Source organism: Lactuca serriola, chromosome 5, assembly GCF_051521515.1.
Source record: "Lactuca serriola cultivar US96UC23 chromosome 5, Lser_US96UC23_V15, whole genome shotgun sequence".
NCBI lineage: Eukaryota > Viridiplantae > Streptophyta > Magnoliopsida > Asterales > Asteraceae > Lactuca > Lactuca serriola.
The window spans coordinates 189161206-189181434 of NC_136412.1; the positions used below are offsets into that span (position 1 = coordinate 189161206).

The following is a 20229-nucleotide window of genomic DNA, read 5'->3' on the forward strand; positions in this document are numbered from 1 at the left end:
TTCTCAGGATCACGGGAAGGCGACGACTCGACTGTACACACGAGATAAAGAGTTATATTTTGGAGGATCTTGGATTATTAATCAAATAATTAGGGATTTGTGTTTTGTTAATTTGATAATTGGGGATTTTTTTGAAATGTATTATGAGAATTTTTGTGATTTAAAAATGACAATTTTATTAAAAAATTCGGTGTTAGAAGTTGGTATCAGAGCCTTGGTTTGAGGGATTCATATGTGCTCTCGGGTATCTCTGAACTCAAACTGAGGATTTGAGAAAAATTTAATAAATAGAAAAGATTTTTTAACGAGTAAGAGTTTTAAAGAGAAAACGAGATGGAGCAGTGTGTACAATCCGTCAGAGCCCGAATGGTGATTTCCCAAAATACCCTTACGTTTATATTATGAGATATGCTATGAGATATTATGCATGCTAGAGATAGGCTAGGTATTTCATATGTTAGGACTAGAGTGGCCTGATTTGTGATGCCTTAGCCTAGAAGTTGTTGTTATCTGTGATGTGGTTTCGAGCATGTGCTGAGTAAGAGTATCCAACATGGATCCTTTTAGAGAGGGATTTGAGTAGAGGAGTAATCTAGGAGAGATACCTAGATGAGCGTTTGCGGAGCCTATTGAGAGAGTAGTTAGATATCCGCGAGGGGTGGAGTTGCTGAGTTCGGTGATATCTTTTGAGTGAGTAGAGCAAGTGGAATTATCACCTGGAGTGGGTTTACGTGTTTATTCGATGCCCGAATGTTGCTTGCTTCGTGCTTTGTGGAACTCCCGATGATGGGAGTCAGCTACCAAGTGAATGTGACGATATTCAGGAGGTTGATGACTGGCATCATTAGGAGTTTCTCAGCAACTGATGGCGGAGAAGTGTGAGAACCTAGGAAGAGCCTAGGAAGTGACTTTAGTCAGATGGGTACGCTGACAGAGTAGAGCATTTCGCTGGGAAGCGAGCATGTGTGTCGAGATTGGTGATTGAGAAGGTTGAGCAACTACTTTGGGACTCTGGGATGGTCCGTGCAGAAAGTATGGGTAGATGTTGCAGGTAGTATGGGCCCGTACTACTAAAAGCAGAGGACTCATACTCAATGTAGGGAGTATTCCGAAGAATCTAAGTAGCAGATCGAGAGGTGATTTCATGGTTCGAGTACCATGATTTGTAGTAGATCGAGAGGTGCTGTCATGGTTCGAGTACCATAATTTGTAGCAGATCGAGAGGTGATGTCATGGTCCGAGTACCATGATTTGAGGTGGATTGAGAATAGAGAACATGGTTCGAGTACCATGATTCGTGGTAGATTAAAAGGAGGTAACATGGTTCGGGTGCCATGATTCATAGCAGATTGAGAGGTGGTCACATGGGTTGAGTACCAAGACGCGTGGCGGTTAGTGATCCTGGTTTTACCATTTATTCTATGGTGATCATCTAGACTGAGATCAGATGTGAAAGAGTATGGGGCTAGAGGGCCATGATGAACGAGTTTTAGTGGAGCATCCATTGAAAGGGAAACCGAGTTAACTCCAAGGGACTGTTGGTGAGATGCCAGTTGGAGTCGCAAGACTCAGGGATGAGTAGGCATGGTGCGTTATGGGAGAATACGGTCTGGGCTGAGTGACCGGTCGATAGTGGAGATGTCATTTTATGTGGCCTGAGTGGCGCTATTCCTGTTTCCTATGGGGAACATAAGAGGTGTTGAGATTTCAGTTTCTGAGCTTGGGGGTAAAACCCTGCGGGTTAGCATTGATGGCGACCTTCCATCAGAGTATTTGGGCAGTATGTCTGCCGAGTGGTAATGCTAGAGCATGAGCAGGTTGTCAGTGGGGAATGAGATGGTTAAGGACAAGGATACACCCTATTTGAGCATAGTAGGGCATGTATTAGTTGCAGTGGCAGGCGATCAAGAAGAGGATATTGGGCGGTGGCTCTTATTGTCTATGAGGAGTATTGAGTATGTTAATGAGGGTTCCGCTCTTCTTACAATCCACGTGATGGGACGTTGATTGAAGAGTCGAGGATGAGGAGTATGATAGTTCATTATTTCAGATTAAGAGTCAGAGTTACTACTTGACAGTTGAGATGTCCAGTAGTGGGATGATACGAGATTCTGAATGACTAGGGGTAGTCATGATGAGAAGTTTCTGAGGATTTCATCTGAGATTCGGGTAATTGGAGTTGCTCGATCTCCATCAGGGAGATCATTGAGCATTGCGTATCACCTTCCAAGAGTAGGTGCGATGTTACTGGTAAAAAAAAGTATGTGGGATAGATTGTTGGTGAACCAATTGGTGATGGTTCGAACCCTGAGTAGGGGAGGACCGGGTGCTTTTGAGGAGACCAGAGATCTGTTGAAGAGTGGTTAGAGAATTGGATATATAGACTTGCGGTGCGGATTCCTGAGACCAGGATTATTGATGGTCAAGGCGAAGTGTAGAGCGAGATAGTGCATGTGGTACGTGTTCGAGAAAGGATGAGTGTCTGTACGACAGGTGACCGTTAGGCAAAGGCCTTGTAATAGGTAAGAATTTTTCGAGGTGGTCGGTTCGATGAATGGATTGTTCTATGCTCTTTCGAAAGGGTAAGAGATGGTCGTGCAACCGGCTTCAGAGTCGGTATGAATGTCCTTATAGAGGTTTGAGCAACAGAGGAAGGAGTTTAGGATTGTCGACATCGTGTTCTGAGTCATCGACGATTTCTCTGTGTTTCAAGTTGAGGATTGGGATTTTCGAAGTTATAAGATGTGTGAGAGGAAGATCAATTGCGAGATTCCGACAGAGTACATTGCAGTATCTAAGTATGATGTCGTGAGTAGGAGACCAGTGGTGGGGGCAAGACATCATGAGATTATGTGATGGTGTGTCGAGACATCCGGGTATGATGTCCTAAATTTCGGTTGATTTCGAGTCTTGAGTTATGAGATGACGAGTGGTGTATCAAGTGTCTATGGTTCCGGTGGGGGCCCTTCAGCTAATTGACATCAAATAGATTTATCTGAGAATGTGAATTGCAGCGAGAAAAATAGGTTTTGTCACGACGGTGGTCATCCAAAGTAGTGATGTTTAGCCTGGATGGGTGTGTGTGTACCTATTTATGCTGGGCCGCAGAGCATGAGTTAATGATCGTAATGTGGTGTCAGCCTGAGGATGAGATTATGAAGTGATAAGAGTAAGTGCGGTAAGACTACAGGGAGCTGCAACTTCAATGAGTCAGTGCAGAGAGGTTGTGGTGATGCTACGGGGAGCAGTAGTACCCACTAGTCAGCGAGAGAACGTTGTGATGAAGTGCTCTCTGACCAGAGCTTGACGCAGAAAAGTTTTAGGCTTGGGTAGCCCTAATAATTGAGTCTTTGGGAACCTGGTGGCAGGGGCAGGCGTGAGACTGTGGTCTCCATGATGGTTGGGATCCGTTATATCTCGAATTGAGTAGAGGTTGTGGCACATTGGAGGGAATAGGAGAAGTAATGTATGCGTAGACTTGTAAATCATGGGTCCTATGTTGAGTATCAGATTGGATATGAGTGGTTCCAATTTTGTTGTCGAACCAGACTCTCGAGTTTGAGTTGGCCCTATTGGTGTAAATGATAGATGAGTTGATATTTCATATTCCTGATGGGTTTCATTTTGAGTGATTTATGGTTTGCATATGATGTTCTAGACCCGTAAGGGTCGGCTCAATTCGTTTGAGAAGGACCGCAACATTCATGGAGTTAGTGAGTGTTAGACGACAGAGGTCGGAAATGATGTGTGTCTATAGATCGGTTGAAATATTGCTTGGAGTAAAGCGAACTTAGTGATTGCAGGCAATGTGGTTGCTTAGGATATCTCTGTTGGATTGAACAACTGGGGTTATACTCGGGCTTATGGCCATGCCGTTGAAGTTGTCGGGCATGTAACGTATGGTGAGGAATGATTTCGAGGACGAAATCTAATTTAAGTGGGGGACAATTGTAACATCTTGTATATTAAATAAATAAATAGATAAGGGTTAATATGAGTAGAAACCCTAAAATAATTAATAATTAGTAAGGTGTTGGTTTCGAGGAGTTAACCGTCATAATTTTAAAATTTGGGGGTTAAAAAGCTTAAGTTTCAAATTGGTTTTGTGATTATTTATAAAGGTGGGGGCTGCAATTGTAAATAATTTATAGAAAAGGGGTTGCTTGGTAATTTTGGGGTTATTATGAAATGAACTTATGGAGTTAGGGGGAAAAATGTAAATGATGGATTAATATTGAAGGAAGTCTAGTGAGGAGGGACTAAAATTGTAAAGAGATGGAATGTTCAAAAGTGAGGCACAGGTTATACCCGACACTCCTTACTCGCCCTCTAACCCTACACTGAGAAGCATATTGTAGCTGCCACCCTCATGAGAGCCTCACATCGGCACCTTCTTCCTGCTCTCTTTTCCGATCAAATGAAGCCTCCAAATGGATACCTTGCCATTGTAACGCCGCTGCAACACCGCTGCCGGCCGGAGACATCAAGGGCGGCTGGAAGAACCACCGGGATCAAGGTTGAAGATGGCTCGTTATGTGTGGGACGAGAGCGACTGACAGCAATCGGTAAGTTCGCTGTAATCTGTGGGTACGCGCCGAAAACGTCGATGGCCGACGTCAGTGGCAGTAGGGTCGCTGTAGGCGTTTTCCGATGACTCCTGCCGCCTAGTCGGCGGCTGTATGTTTCATATTCGTGTGGAATTGCTAATTTCAACGTTCATGGAGAATTTCACGTATGTATTTGGCAAGAGAAACCCACCATGGCTGCCAACCATGGTGGCTGCCGCCTCCTGCCATCGCATCACCACCACCAGCCGCCATATGGTAGTGGTTGTGTGTATTTTTTTGTGATGATTAAGAGTATGTCTTGTGAAATGGGACTTGTGTTAGCATTTTTAGTGGAGGGATTGGGGGAAAAACCACCACCACCACCACCGTGAGCCACCATTGACCACCACTACCTTAGGTGGTAGTGGGTGGTGCTTGGCATAGTGAACCCTAATCGGCCCAATTGCTTGATCTGGACTAGTTGGATGGGATATTGGGCTAGAAACCCTGATTTGGGTTTAGAAAACCCTAATTTTAGGGTTTGTGGGTTTGGACCTATTGGAACTCGCATTTGGACCAGTGGACTGGATTTATGACTCATGCCGACTCCATTGTTAAATGGCTTAGTGGAATAATTGACTTAATGGGTTAAGTCCTTAATGGTTTAAGTGAGAACACTTAACCCTAATCATCATTTCATGTGAAAACCCTAATGTTGCTTGGGCCTTGAGTTGGGCCTTCCTTTTGGGATTTAGTGATTGGGCTATTGATGGGCTTTAGGTTAAGACCCACATGAGGGTTTGGGCCCAATATGGAAAATTGGGCCATAGTTGGACATTTAGTGGACCTTTGTGGGCCCATTTGGTTTTGGGCCTTGGTGGGCCCAATGGGCTTGAGTTAGTTATGGAATGGGTTGGTGGACCATATTTAGACCTAATATGTGAAGGTTGGTCTTAAATCCTAATGGGGTTAATTATGGGTTTGGCTCAGAGTTAGAGGTCGGAGTACAACAACAACATTTATAGGATCTGTTCACCAACCGAGGTGAGTCTTCTCACTATACTTATATGTGTTGTAATTTGTGTGTGACCGGAGGGTCTTATTCTTGTTGATGAACAGAGGGTCTTATTTCCACTATTTACCGGAGGGTCTTAGTATATCATTGACTAGAGGGTCTCAGTACATATAGATCAGAGGGTCTTAGTACACTATCGACCAGAGGGTCTCAGTACATATAGACCGGAGGGTCTTAGTACACTATCGACTAGAGGGTCTTATTTGTTTATTTTGTGTTATGTGTTATCGTGCATACTGTCTTTATGACTTATGCTGTTATGGTAATATGTGTATATATAATGATCTTATGTGTTTATTTGAGTACTGCGATATCCTGCACTATGTCTATGTGAATTATGTTGTGTATTTATTATGAGCTTATAGATTTAGGACCGTAGGGTCCACAGAGTTAGGACCAGAGGGTCTACAGAGTTAGGACCAGAGGGTCCACAGAGATAGGACCGGAGGGTCTACAGAGTTAGGACCGGCGGGTCCGTTAGAGTTGTGGGACTGGAGGGTCCGACTGAAACACATTGACCGGAGGGTTTTACAGAGTTATAGCCTCGAGTGGCTAATGTGTATTTGTGGTATTTTGGGGAAAGGCGACGACTCGATTGTACACACGAGATAAAGAGTTATATTCTGGAGGATCCTGGATTATTAATCAAATAATTAGGGATTTGTGTTTTGTTAATTTGATAATTGAGGATTTTTGTGAAATGTATTATGAGAATTTTTGTTATTTAAAAATGATAATTTTATTAAAAATTTTCGGTCTTACATGAAATCTCTCTCAAATCTCTCTCTGTATGAGAAATCTCTCCAAGAATGTCAAATCTCTCCCAAATATCTCCAAGAATGTCAAATCTCTCCCAAATCTCTCTCTGTAGGAGAAATCTCTCCAAGAATGTCAAATCTCTCCCAAATCTCTCTAAGTATGCCAAATCTCTCCAAGTATGACAAATCTCTCCCAAATCTCTCTCAAAATCTCTCTCAACTTTTTATAATCACTTGGGGCATCCCGACCCTCGAATTTGACGAAAACAGCTCGAAAACGGAAGTCTACGCGAAAAACAGCCTTAAGGAGTCGAAACTCCTCTTAGGAACCAAAACTCCTCTTGGGAGCCGAACCTCTTAGAGCCGAACCTACTGAGAACCGAAACCCTCTCAACCGAAATGGACTGAGCGCTCGGTCTATTTCGGTCCCCTGACTAATCAGAACCGAGACCTGACTTTCGGCTCTACCCTTCTTACCTTCGGTCCGAGATCCTAACCCTCGGTCCCTTCTGATGAGCATGCCTGCGAGACCTCTCTGTTCCCATGCACAACCGAGCCTCACCTTCGGTCCGAGAGGCGACCCGCGCAGCGGAAACCTTCTCTCTCGGTTTCTTCTCCTACTTTCGGTTCTAAGGACTAGGACCGAACCTCCGACCCCAAATTTCGGAATTTGGCAGTTTTTGCCCGGCTTTCAATATTTTTAGCGTTTTGAGCCCGTTTTTCGAGATTTTAACGGGGGATTTTCACACAAACTCATATATTAACATAATAAACTCCAAATATTCATATTTTAATTATATTTTGGGGTAAATCCTTGCCTAAGAATAAAATCTAGTAGGTAAGATTTATGGGTGGAGTGTTGACTTTGCCTTAGTGTATGACACAAGCAACCTCCCCATACCTTCATAGTACAACCCCTAGTCACTATTCACCCATACCTAGTTAATAATTGTCCTTTTCCCACTCTTTTCCAGCCAAAATGTTGAACAAAAGCTAGAGATATCCTCCTCTCTCCTCCCACTTTATTCACTCTTTCTTAAGAAGAACAAACACCTCTCTTCCACTTTCTCTCTCTAAAAATTCGAGATTCAAAGGCTGGTCTTGTGTTTTTCCTCCACATTTGGTAAGTATCTTCCTCCCAAACTTAGATATTCTACTATCTTTCATCCAAATCATAGATTTCTTACACAAATATCGTCATATTTGTGTTAGATCTTCAAATCTTCAAGCACCTCCCAAGTGTTCTTGAGTTGAACACTTCTCTCCTTCAACATCCATCCAATGAAATCACATAAGGTGAGTTCATACCCTATCTTTTCATGTTTTCTTAAGTTTTAAGGGGTGGGGGGATATAAGTTAAAACATCAAGAACACAACTAAACTTTTCCAACAACTTTCATCAAGAAAGTTTAACTCCATTCACGGACTGTTTTGGTCAACTTACACATTTTAGTTTTCAAACCTGTATGAGATGAAAATAGTTCAGGTTTATACCTTTAAAATGAATACTTGCACATCTCCATACTATTTTTCTACGATTTATGGTGATTTTTACAAAACAGCCTATCATTTGAAGAACAAATCCGGACCAGTCTGTGAATATGGATATTTTAACACAAGTTAAAGACTTCCAAAAATTATAATAAAAATTATGAATAAACTAGACACATTTTATGAACTCTCAAAATTTATAGATTCAGTTTTCGACTCCGTATGATTTTGCTATGATTTTTCTAAAACAGTGCAGAAAGGTTAAAAACTAGTTAACAGCTTATAACTTTCATAACACTTTGTATTATGTTGAGCAAAGTGTATAACAATAAGTTCTAAATAATGAATGTGTTTTCTTGTTAGTTTATCACTATAAACTGAAATTTAGTCATTCATGATAGGGATTCTTCATTCATTTAAAACACATTAATAAGCTATAATAAGCATAGTATGTGGACTTTTACTACATGAGAAAGGTTTTACTCTCAAAACGAATGGGTTTTTCATATACTACATAATAGTAATAGTTTATGGACTCATAGCATTAATGTATTTTCATAAAAGGAGTTCTTTTACCTTACAAACGTTTTGGATAAACTATAATAGGTATAGTTTATGTATCATTTACTTTTCAAACTTATTTACCAAAGGTTTTCAGTTTAGTTCACGTAAATCTGTTAATGAATAAATTTGTGAGTCATTTCCTTCGTGTTACCTTCATGGTAACAAAATCAAAAGTCTTGTAAATTATTACCAAAGTCTCTTGTAGGGAGAGCGTGATAGTTGTGTATAGATCTATATTGGGTCTGACAAACTTGCATCTGAGCTGCTTGCAAGAGCTAGATCGGCAGGTCTGAGGTGACAAGTTTCATTTAACAGTGACGCCTGAAGAACGTCATATTACGAGGCCATCTGAGTCTAGCATGGTTATAATAGCTCACATGTGGTATTAACAAATCATAAGATTTATGGGTTCTACTTTTAAATTAGAGGGTTATGTCGATTTAACTCACAGGAATTACTTTAAGTATGGAAAAATATTTGTACACTTTCATATCAAAAAGAGTTTTATGACAATTTAAAATCACTTTTACATCTTTAAGTATGGAAAATACTTGTTTACTTTCGGTCCTGGGATTTAGGACTACCTATCTTTTATAAGAAAATATTGGATTTTCTTGGGAAACATATTTCTATTAAAACTACATTTCATCTAGAATTGTTAGGTTTCAGTTGTAATTGCTAAGTGTATATGCTAGAGTTATATAAGAATCTAGTCACAATCGACTTAGAATTGGTGGGCCCGCCTTATCTCCGGTTCCTTGTTTGGTTGTGGACCTAGGGCAGACCCATTATATTCGATGGTTTATTTAATTTAAATCTTATATAACTTATATACACTGAGTGATTATAGAAGGAATCTACGGATCTTTCTAGGGTTCATTATCGCACAACATAGAAGCATTCATTTCACACTTGATAAAGAAAATATTGGATTTTCTGGAAACATACTTTGTCGCTTTTACAAAGAAAACGGTTTCTTTCTCAAACAAAACTCTTATGAACTCACCAACTTAATTGTTGACACTTTTTCAAAACTACTTGTATTCTCAAGAACTCAGTGAAACAGGAAAACCAATGGCATTTTGAGGATGGGACGATAAATCGTCAAACAGTTCATTCGTCATCATAATGTAATTGATTTGAAACATGTAAACTTACTATGATGTAACTTTTTCAATTATATTTATGTTGGTTGTATTTATTTTGAGCACTATTATACTCGTTGTTGTGATACTATACATGAAGTCCTCCACCCTCGAACGTTTCCGCCATCCTTGGTTTGGGGGTGTGACAGGGTGCAACGGGGGTAAAACTCGACAAGTTGCCATACCGACTCGGCAAGTTGGATTGGGTTTTCCCGCCTTCGGGATACTGTGGGGACTCGACGAGTTGTCCTGACAACTCAGGGAGTTTACTAGGGTTTTTCAGGTTTCTGAATATTGAAGAAACTCGACGAGTTGCTAGGTGCACTCGACGAGTTGGGGTCAACATAAGTTGTTGACCTTGACTTTGACCATGGTTGATAAAGTTTGACTTTGAGTGTAATTTTGGTATTTCGGGATTTTTAACAAGTTAGTTTCATAATGGTTGTAGGAAGTAGAGTTGGACCTGCGAGTTGGGACTTATCTTATTAGTCCAACATTTCTTGAGAGGTGAGTCTCCTCACCATACCAATGGGTCGAAGGCACCAAGGCTGGCCCATTATACATGATATGTGGATTGTTAGTTGATTATGTGATATGTCGATAGGACATTTGTATAGAAGACCCCCAGGGGTTCCCGTGGCAGTAGATTAAGACCATGAGAGGGTTCCCATGGCATTGGTATAAGTCCTTGGATGGTTTCCATGGCATCCTAATATGTTGCATGTTTAGCTCTTATGATATTTCTTTAGTTAGTGAAGACCATGTGGGGGTTCCCATGGCAGGTAGTCAAGACCACGTGGGGGTTCCACTGGCAGTTAGTAAAGACCATGTAGGGGTTCCCATGGCAGTTAGCGAAGACCATGTGGGGGTTCCCATGACAGGTAGTTACGACCACGTGGGGGTTCCAGTGTCACTCGGTATAAGACCTTGGAGGGTTTCCATGGCATCCTGATATGTTTTGTATGCATGGATTATGTGATATATGTGGCTTTTATAGTTTATATGGTTTATGTGATTATGTGGATTGTGCGGGGTATGCTCTAGGGAACTCACTAAGCATTAGCTTAGAATTTGTTAGTTGTTCCAGGTACTTCAGAGCCTAAGGGAAAGGGTCGGCATGATGGCGCGGCATGCACTCCCCGATGTTTTGATTGGGACACTCTGATGTTTTTAAACAATTTATTTTATATTATGGACTTTGGAAAAACAAATGTGGTTGAAATATTATGTCTTGAGAATGATTTTGATAGTTAAAAACGAAAAATTTTATCAGAAATTTGGGATGTTACAGTTTATCTATTCCTTTTGCCCTAAGTGGAAAAGCGATATCTTTGGCCCCTCAATGATTTGGTGTTGACTTATATGTCGGGCCCGGTCAGAACTGAATTGATGTACTTGACTAATTTATTTATCATTACAAATCAGAAATCGGGAAACAAACTGTTGGACAATGAGAATAATTTTGTTCCATGTCATTTGTTCACATGATATCTTGCAAAACAGAGGATTATATGATCACTTATCTTGGGACACGCAACTGACAATGCCAGAGTTCGATAAAAAAAACTATGAGAGCTACGATTGCTTATCCGTTTTTGAAGTCATACTTGGATTTATAGTTATTAGATTTATCCAAGTGGGAGACTGTTGGATTAAGTGTCTGATCTCATAACTATAATTGGTATGTACTTGAATTGATAGTGGCATAGTCCTTTTGGGTTGCCTTCTCACATGTAACTAGACAGGATGATTAATTGAGGAAGAGGAAGAATTTATTAATTGATTAATAAATTGGAATAAATGATTTAATAATATGTTATGGAAATAATATATTAATTAGTAACCATATTATTAATTAGTATTGAATCATAAATTAATTTGTAATTAATTTTGGGATTAAAGGAATTAATTACAAGTGTAGGGACTAAAAGTGAAATTATTCAATAGTTGAGGAAAAGGGTCCAGAACCTTCCTAGGGGAAAGGTGGAAGGTTTTTAGTATGTATATGTAAGATTATTCTAGAGTTTCTGGAATATCTTATCATATATGGATAATCAAATGAGGTGGATAATTACCATATTTGAGATTAGGGTTATCCATAACATCCTTGGTGCACTATAAATAGAATCCTTAAGGATATGATTTTTGGCCACTCTTTGATAGAAGCAATAGCCAAAAGTTTGATCTCCTCATCTCTCATATTATTCTCTTACATTGTGTGTTTGTGAGCCATTAGATGTGTTACACTTGTGAAACTAAGTTCTCAAGCTTCAAGATGTACAAGGGAATCATTGTTATTACAATATAACAATCAAGGTATGTAACCTAACCCTAGTTTTATATGAATTTTGAAAATATTAGACACTTCCTAGGGTTTCTCCTTTTGTGTTCAAGTTTGCATGTTTAATTAGAGAAAACCTAGATCCAAAGCATTAGGGTTTCATGCACATATAAGAATTGTTGTTTTCCTAAAGACCTATCATCTATATCCTAAAAGGTAGTACAGTTATGGGAACGGTGGCTATCTCCCGATCCTTGAATGAAGGTGATGACAAGACAGAGTTGTGGCATCGTAGGTTGGGGCACATGAGTGAGAAGGGCATCTCAGTTCTAAGTAAACAAGGACTGCTTGGTGGAGAGTCTACTAGAAAGATAAAGTTTTATGAAGCTTTCGTTAAGGGAAAGCATTGAAAAGTGAAGTTCGGTACTAGTCAACACACAAGCAAGGAAATCAAGGGGTATGTTCACTCAGATTTGTGGGGTCCTACACTAGTGAAGTCTTAAGGAGGATGCTCATACTTTGTGACATTCATTGATGACTATTCAAGGAAGGTTTGGTTGTATTTTCTAAAGACCAAAGATGAGGTGTTTAGAAGTTCAAGGAGAGGAAGACCATGGTTAAGAAAAGGACTTGGAAACAGGTCAAGACTCTAAGGACTGACAATGGGTTGGAGTTTTGCAATGCTCCCCTTGATAATTTCTGCAAGGCAGAAGGTATAATGAGGCACCGCACTGTACGACAAACACCACAACAAAATGGAGTGGTAGAACGGATTAACCAAACACTCATCCAAGCAATTCTGGGACAAAGTAATTAACATTGTTTGCTATCTAGTGATCAGATCACCATCAACTGCAATAGACTTGAAGACTCCTCAAGAGGTATGGTCCGGGAAACCCTTTTACTATTCTGGTTTACGTATATTTGGATGCCTACATATGCTCATGTGAATGATAGTAAACTTGAGCCAAGGGAAATGAAGTGCATATTTCTAGGATATGCGACATAAGTAAAAGGTTATCGACTGTGGTGTATAGAAGAAGGAAGAACTCCTAAATTTATCATGACCAAAGATGTGACCTTTGAAGAATCTGCCATAGTTAACCAGGGAAGAGGTGATACAAGTCAAGCAGGGAACAAAGATCAGGGTGCTAGCCAGAAGGTAAGGTTTGCGAATCAAACTCCAGACAGAGTTGTGATAAGTGACAAAGAGCAAGGCGACAGTGAACAGCCTGGTAAAGATGAAACATAAGAGCAACCCATGGGATCTTCGTCTAGTGGTGATGATGTCGGGAAAGATGATGGGAATGAACCTGTAGCAAAGAGAAGATCGAAGAGGGTTATTCGACAACCTGATAGATATGTGGGATGTGTGAATTTAGGTGAACTTGACTCCATTGTTTTTGCTTCAGCAACTAGAGAAGGCATTGACACTGAGGAGCCTCAATCGTATAAAGACGTTATAGCGAGTAAAGAAGCAAATGACTAGTTGATGGCCATGAATGAAGAAATGCAACCTTTAGAGAAAAAGGAAACATGGGATCTTGTTTTATTACCAAAAGGAGCAAAGCTACTGGGATGTAAATGGATCTTTAAGAAGAAGGAAGGGATACCAGGAGTTGAACCAGCAAGGTTCAAGGTAAGGTTGGTGGCGAAAGCGTTTTCTCAGAAAGAAGGAATTGATTTTCATGAAGTGTTCTCATCAGTCGTAAAGCACAAGACAATTCAGGTTCTTTTGGCCATGGTGAGTGCATTGGATCTGGAACTTGAGCAGCTCGATGTGAAAACGACATTTCTTCATGGGAATTTAGAATAGAAGATTTATATGTCCCAACCAGAAGTGTTCCTTGATTCTAAAAAGGATCATGTATGTTTGCTGAAGAAATTCATGTATGGGTTGAAGTAGTCTCCAAGATAATGGTACAAGAGATTTGATTCATTCTTGATCCCGAATGGATACACTTGGAACCAGTATGACAATTGTGTTTACTCAAAGGAATTATCACAAGATTCCTACATATATCTATTGTTATACGTTGATCATATGCTCATTACAGCTAAAGACATGGCTGGAATAAATGAATTGAGGGCGACCCTAAAGAATGAGTTTGAGATGAAGGGTTTGGGAGCAACAAAGAAGATACTGGGGATGGAGATTCAAAGGGACAGAAGATCAGGACGGTTATGTATTTCTCAACAAAAGTACATTAAGAAAGTTTTGTAGTCCTTCAATTGTGATCAGTCCAAGCCAATTGGAACTCCTTTGGCATCTCACTTTAAACTTGGTCCAAGAACTTTACCTACTACTAATGAAGAAAGGAATTAGATGAGCAGGGTTCCATACTCAAGTGCTGTTGGAAGTTTCATGTATGCTATGGTATGTACCAGACCCGATTTGGCTCATGCAGTTAGTGTGGTTAGCAGGTTTATGAGTAATCTACGGAAGACTCATTAGGAAGCTGTAAAGTGGATCTTGCGATACTTGAAGGGAATGACGAATGTTTGCTTGGTGTGTGGAACAAACACGAAAAGTAACTTGGTGGGATATGCTGACTCTGATTATGGTGGTGACTTGTTGAAGCGCAAGTCACAAACGTGCTACATATTCACTTTATTCAGATGTGCCATCAGTTGGAAGTCAAGGTTACAAGATATAGTTGCTTTGTCCACAACTAAATCCAAGTACATGTCCATAACGAAATGATTAAAGGAAGAGATGTGGTTGTAAGGGTTTATTCAGAGTCTTGGTCTGAACTCTGAAGGTGGAGAAGCATGTCTTGTATTGTGACAATCAAAGTGCTTTGAGTCTTGCAAAGAACCCTCTGTATCACGAGAAGACGAAGCACATCGATGTCAGGTTGAATTTCATTCAGGATATTCTGGAAGGAGCTAAGTTTTCAATACTGAATATTGATACAAAGGTCAACCCAGCAGATATGTTGACAAAGTTGTTGCCCACAAAGAAGTTCAAGTTTTGCTTGTACTTGGTTGATGCTTGCAGAAGGTAGGTCTATTACCTAGCATTTGTGACTTAAGAAAAAACCCAACCTATTATCCTTTTATACGATGAGTCACAGGAAACCCCTTGGTTGGTATCATATTAGTAGTGAAAATTGTCGAGGAGGATTATAAAATAGTTTTATTGTATAAAATAAAAAAATAAATGTTTTTTCGCGCATCAAATGATAATTTTTTGGATTTTTCTGATGTCAAAAATGTTAAATAACTGGCTTTCAAGGGTTTGTTGGTTACGAAACATTATTTCAGACATGGTCATCAAATAAAATGGTTTTATCATACATAAAAATAAAATAATAGTTTTTTTTCGAACATTGGAGGATAAAATATTGGGTTTTTCTAAGATTTCCTTATTTTTAGTCATAATACTTGTTATGCATGATATTAGGAAAAAATATTAAATTTTATTTTAAGGTTTAGTGACCCGGAACGACTCAATTGGTAGCATACTTATGCTACTTCTGAACTTGATTTTGTTGGCTTTCCACGGACATCCCGTCAAACTCAACCAGCGACACCACCTCCACCACCCCTGCCAACTTCCTCTGTCTCTCCGACTGATGCTTCAACATCTTCTGGTAGGCATTCACCTGCTCCATGTGTTTGCGTTTGTGGTCAATTGTGCAATATTCAAATTTGATTTGTGGTAATTTTGTTTGCAATTAGATTATAGAGAAATCAAAACAACAATCTAGGATATTTTGCATAAGATTTCAGATTGTTAGGCGTTAGAAACCAAAATTGTTGTTATTGATTTTGTGGAGATTATATGTGATAATTAGGGGCTGAGTAATTTTCTTTGTTTAAGACTTGATTCATCAATGGCCAAAGAGTAACCAGATACTAAATTCCATCAGTAGTATGGTTTTATAACTAATTGTTAACATGATGAAGAAATCGGGATATAATTAGGTAACTTTGTTTAGCCTCTCTTGTTACCCTAAATTCTTTTGGTTGGTTAAATTGGAAGATTAATGGATTCATTTTTTGATAGTCTTATGAAATTGCAGATCCCAGTTCACATTTTCCATTGAGTAGTGGGGTAGAAATTGTTTCAAGGTTTCCACTTGATCATGAAGTTAACTCAAAGATTTATCTGTAGAGAGGAAGCTATGGAATATGGAGATTGAAGATGACTGAACAATCGTTGGGTTCTGAAACATAAAGACATTGAAAACAAATCTCAAACTGAAGAATACCCCATCTTCAATTAACAGAATTTTGACATTCAATGTCAAATATGTTGTTTTTTAACTTTGAAATTCTTTGGATATATAAAAATGATATTATTTTTTTTTTAAATTTATGTCAAAGATATCATTACAAGTTATTAATTAAAATTTTGATTTATGCTAATATGAATTTTGTATGGTATTTATAGTTTTTTATAATTATTCAGCAAATATAATACATAAGGGTAAACCAGTAATTTTGATAATTCAGCATATCAATTCAGAGGTTCCAACTAAACAGTCTGTTCATAATTCAGATCTTAAAGTTTTAGACTCTTTTAGAAATTCAAACCTCTTAAAAATTCAGATCCTGACAAACAGCCCCTAAATGATACTATTAGTAACAAGGACTTTTCTTGTAGCTTTATAATGAGAATCGCGTATAGAAACAACTGAACTAGGCTTAATATAAGTGTTTTTTTTTTTTTAAGTTAAATAAACAAATAAGTTAACTAACATATTTCTAGGATTTTATGAATAACAAAGATAAGTTTTTCAAAAAGACAATATTTAGGTAAGGTTGTAACAACTAACACGCATGCTATCCATCTCTACAAAAAAGTCAATTGTTGATTAGCTAATCACCTACGAAGTCTGTCTTGACAACAGGTGGTGATGGTGAGCTTTCAATTGTTAAACATAAATAGTGAATCAATGTGACGTGAACACTAATACTGTCATATCTAGAAAATGTCAAACCAACCTCTTTTGTGTGTCCAGGAATATGAAATCGTATGTTTGACTATGAGTAAGTAATATTAAATATGTATGTTTGACTATGAATAAGCAATAAAAATATCAAGATGCTTTCACCCATGACCCTAGTGCATATAACTATATGATCGATCATACATTTGGAAATACCTTCCAAACTCTAGTCCTATAATTTCACATCTCTAAGAACCCCTTTCCTACCAGTATGGATGCTGAATCCTCCTCATCCATAGAGTTGCCACAACAGTGTCGTCAGCTTACCATTTCTGAGATTCACTTGGCAACCCGAAACTTTGATGAGTCATTGATAATTGGGCGTGGGGGGTTCGGCATAGTTTACAAAGGAACCATCACAAATGGGGAAACTCATTTCATTGCTGCCATCAAGCGGTTGGATTCAACTTCTAATCAAGGAGCATTAGAGTTTTGGGCTGAAGTTGCGATCCTCACTAAGTTAAGACATTGTCATTTAGTACCTTTGATTGGTTATTGCAATGATAGGCAAGAAATGATCCTTGTTTACGAATACATGCCCCATGGAAGCCTTGAAGATCATCTTCACAAGTTTCAGACTAATTTACCTTGGGTGCAACGACTCAAAATATGTATAGGGGTCGCTCGTGGGTTAGATTACCTTCACACTGGTACGGGTATAAAGCATGGAGTTATACATCGCGATGTGAAGAGCTCTAATATATTGTTAGATGAAAGCTGGAATGCTAAGATTTCAGATTTTGGTTTGTCCAAACTAGGTCCAATAAATCAACCTTCCACTTATGTAAATACTGTTGTGAAAGGAACTTTTGGATATCTAGATCCAGACTACTTCACAACGGGTAGGCTGACGAGAAAGTCTGATGTGTATGCCTTTGGGGTAGTTTTATTTGAAGTCCTTAGTGGAAAGCGGGCGGTGGATAAAAGTCTTGATGAGGAACATTGGGGTTTAGTAAGATGGGCTCAAGAATCTATCAAAGAAGATAAGCTTGAGCAAATAGTTGATTCTAATATAAGGGAGGGAATCATGCCTAAAAGTTTGAAGGAGTTTGCACGGATTGCAGATGCGTGTTTGGATAGCAATCCCAAGCAACGGCCTACAATGGCTGAGGTTGTGGTTTGTCTTGAGTCTGTGCTAACCTTACAAGAGAAAGTCGGCAACAAATTGCACCCTTCAGGCATGAGAATATTTGGTAATAAGGGGCTAATGTTTCCATTTCGTTCCAATGGGGAAAAATCTGGTATTATGTTCTTTTTCTGTTTTACCTTACCTGTGGATTTTTGCATATATAAATGTATTGAAGAACATTTGTAAAATCAGTATGTGTTCACTAAAATCAGTATGTGTCCATTTGAATTCCCACATCATCAATTTACTGTTGAATAGAAGATCTTTCACTTAGTAGAGATCAACGATACATTATGATTTTCATACTTAACACCAAATGGTCACCCATTTTCAATCTAAACTTCTTTTCTGTCTATAGAGTTTATATTAATATTATAATTCTTTTACTTCATTATTAGTTTCTAGTTCTTCCTTAATGGAAACACTTACCATCGTTTCCCTATAAGAGACCTTTGATTCATCGAGGGGAAGGCATCTTAATTTGGTTTTCCCATCGGTGACAAAACCGATACTTCTTTTTATCAATTTCCACATGTCAATGTCCTTCAATATTGGTGACAATCTTATTTCTGCTCATTATATATGCTTTCACATTCATATGGGTTATTTGTAAAAAAAAAAAAAAAAAAAATCCTTCTTCTTAATTATAACATCAAACTCTTGTGCAGCTTGCCCCCTAAGCATAACACACTTGGTTCGTGGTGGATGGAATACTTACAGAAACTATAATGAAGGTTTGAGTTTGGAACTATCAACATTGCAAGTGAAATTAAAGCACATTAACAAAAGTAATATGTTTGTTTTCCACTGTATAGGAAAATCAAAGTTGAAGTCTGAGATGATTTCTCATCAAGAGAAGATTGTCAACCAATTAAAGCAAACATATGATGACAGCCAACTTGTTAAAATTGCAAAGGGACAGAAGCATATGAAAGCACTCGAAGAGTCACTTGGGTTGGTATCTAACAAACTGAGTGAAGAAAAGAACCGCATTGTCAAGGACAGGAAACAGCAGTACCATGACAAAAACATGGAAGATGACGCTTTATAAACTATTTCTATGGTCTCACCATAAAACTTATTGGATAACCATATTTTATTATTATTGTAATTATCTTGTTGCATTAGATTAGGACTCTAGTTTCCTTAACTTTACCCGATCCTCTTCTATATATAGGGACGTTGAGAATGTATATTGGCATTTAATTAACTCTTTCATGATATTAGATTCTTTCTAGATCCTTGACCTATAATTTTTTCTTCTCTCACATGGCTTTCTTCCATCAACCAACCGCTGATCTCTGCCTTCCCAACACCTCCATTTTGTCTCTTCTCTCCTACCTCCCATGGCCACCAACAAATTCCTCGTCAGCGGTCACTATCTCTAATATTAAGAACTGTATACCCATCACCCTTGAGATGGAGAAAAGTTAATATACATCATGGGTTGCCTTTTTAAAAAAGAAAACATTTCCGAGCATTTCAAGTGATAGATCATACCCCCCCCCCCCCCCGCCCCCCCCCCCCCCCCCTTCTCCTACAAGGCTACAACCGCCACCGATGCCACAAAGCAATAACCGAGCCCACTGAAGCTTGGTCCCATCTTGATGCCATAATCCTTCAATAGATCTATGTCACGATTTCTAATGACATTTCAGACTATTCTTGCTCAGGGAGTAGCATGATACCTCCAAAAAAAACTAATTATTGCAATTTTTTCTAATGAATGTACTAACTAAATTTAAAACTAATAAATATAACATCCTATTTTGAGGGTTTGTAGCAGTAAACTAAGTGTAGTTATTCTTTAAAAAAAGTTGGTTGTATGATAATAACTCTTGGATATGTTGGTAAAATGCTATTATGTGCATATATCATATATAAGCCAAAACACAGTCGTGTTATGTGAAACACATCTCGTGTAATGTTGTCTAGTGTTTATAAGCCTGATTTAAAGGTAAGTCGGCCATTCGTCCTTTAAAAGCATACTCAACACCTTTAAAAGGCCCTCTACGCATGGGAGAACGTTCCTACGAGTTTTTGACTAAAAAGAGTGTTTTTGAAAAACTTATTTATACAACTACGCACAACGCCATCTTTCATTCGTCTCTCCGGCTGCACCTCCATCGCCGACCACAGCTCCAGCCGGCCACCATTCAACTTTCGGTCATACCAGACTCCACCTTCGAATTTTGGTGTAGAAGTTTTCTTAGATTAGATTGCTTATGTTAGATTTTCTGAGAATTCTGATTTTTGAATTGTGTTTACTAATTTCTGAGAA

General features: G+C 38.8%; 1 protein-coding gene and 1 long non-coding RNA gene across 2 annotated transcripts; both read left to right on the plus strand.

Annotated features, from left to right (window-relative positions):
* The first annotated feature begins 15315 nt into the window (after positions 1 to 15315).
* Positions 15316 to 16219, plus strand: LOC145053383 (uncharacterized). The gene is made up of 2 exons (XR_013684464.1): positions 15316 to 15457; positions 15890 to 16219. It is a non-coding gene; the product is annotated as an uncharacterized LOC145053383 (long non-coding RNA).
* A 762-nt stretch (positions 16220 to 16981) lies between these two features.
* LOC145053381 (putative receptor-like protein kinase At5g38990) lies at positions 16982 to 19185 on the plus strand. The gene is made up of 3 exons (XM_079001420.1): positions 16982 to 18060; positions 18617 to 18682; positions 18764 to 19185. Exons 1-3 carry the CDS (start codon positions 17031 to 17033, stop codon positions 18997 to 18999), a joined length of 1332 nt encoding a protein of 443 aa, XP_078857546.1. The 5' UTR covers positions 16982 to 17030; the 3' UTR covers positions 19000 to 19185.
* The last annotated feature ends 1044 nt before the right edge of the window (positions 19186 to 20229 follow it).

Coding starts and splice junctions, on each gene's coding strand:
- LOC145053381 (XM_079001420.1), top strand. CDS start 17,031: ATGGATGCTGAATCCTCCTCATCCATAGAGTTGCCACAACAGTGTCGT. Junction 18,061..18,616: donor TTCCAATGGGGAAAAATCTG/GTATTATGTTCT, acceptor ACTCTTGTGCAG/CTTGCCCCCTAAGCATAACA. Junction 18,683..18,763: donor TTACAGAAACTATAATGAAG/GTTTGAGTTTGG, acceptor TCCACTGTATAG/GAAAATCAAAGTTGAAGTCT.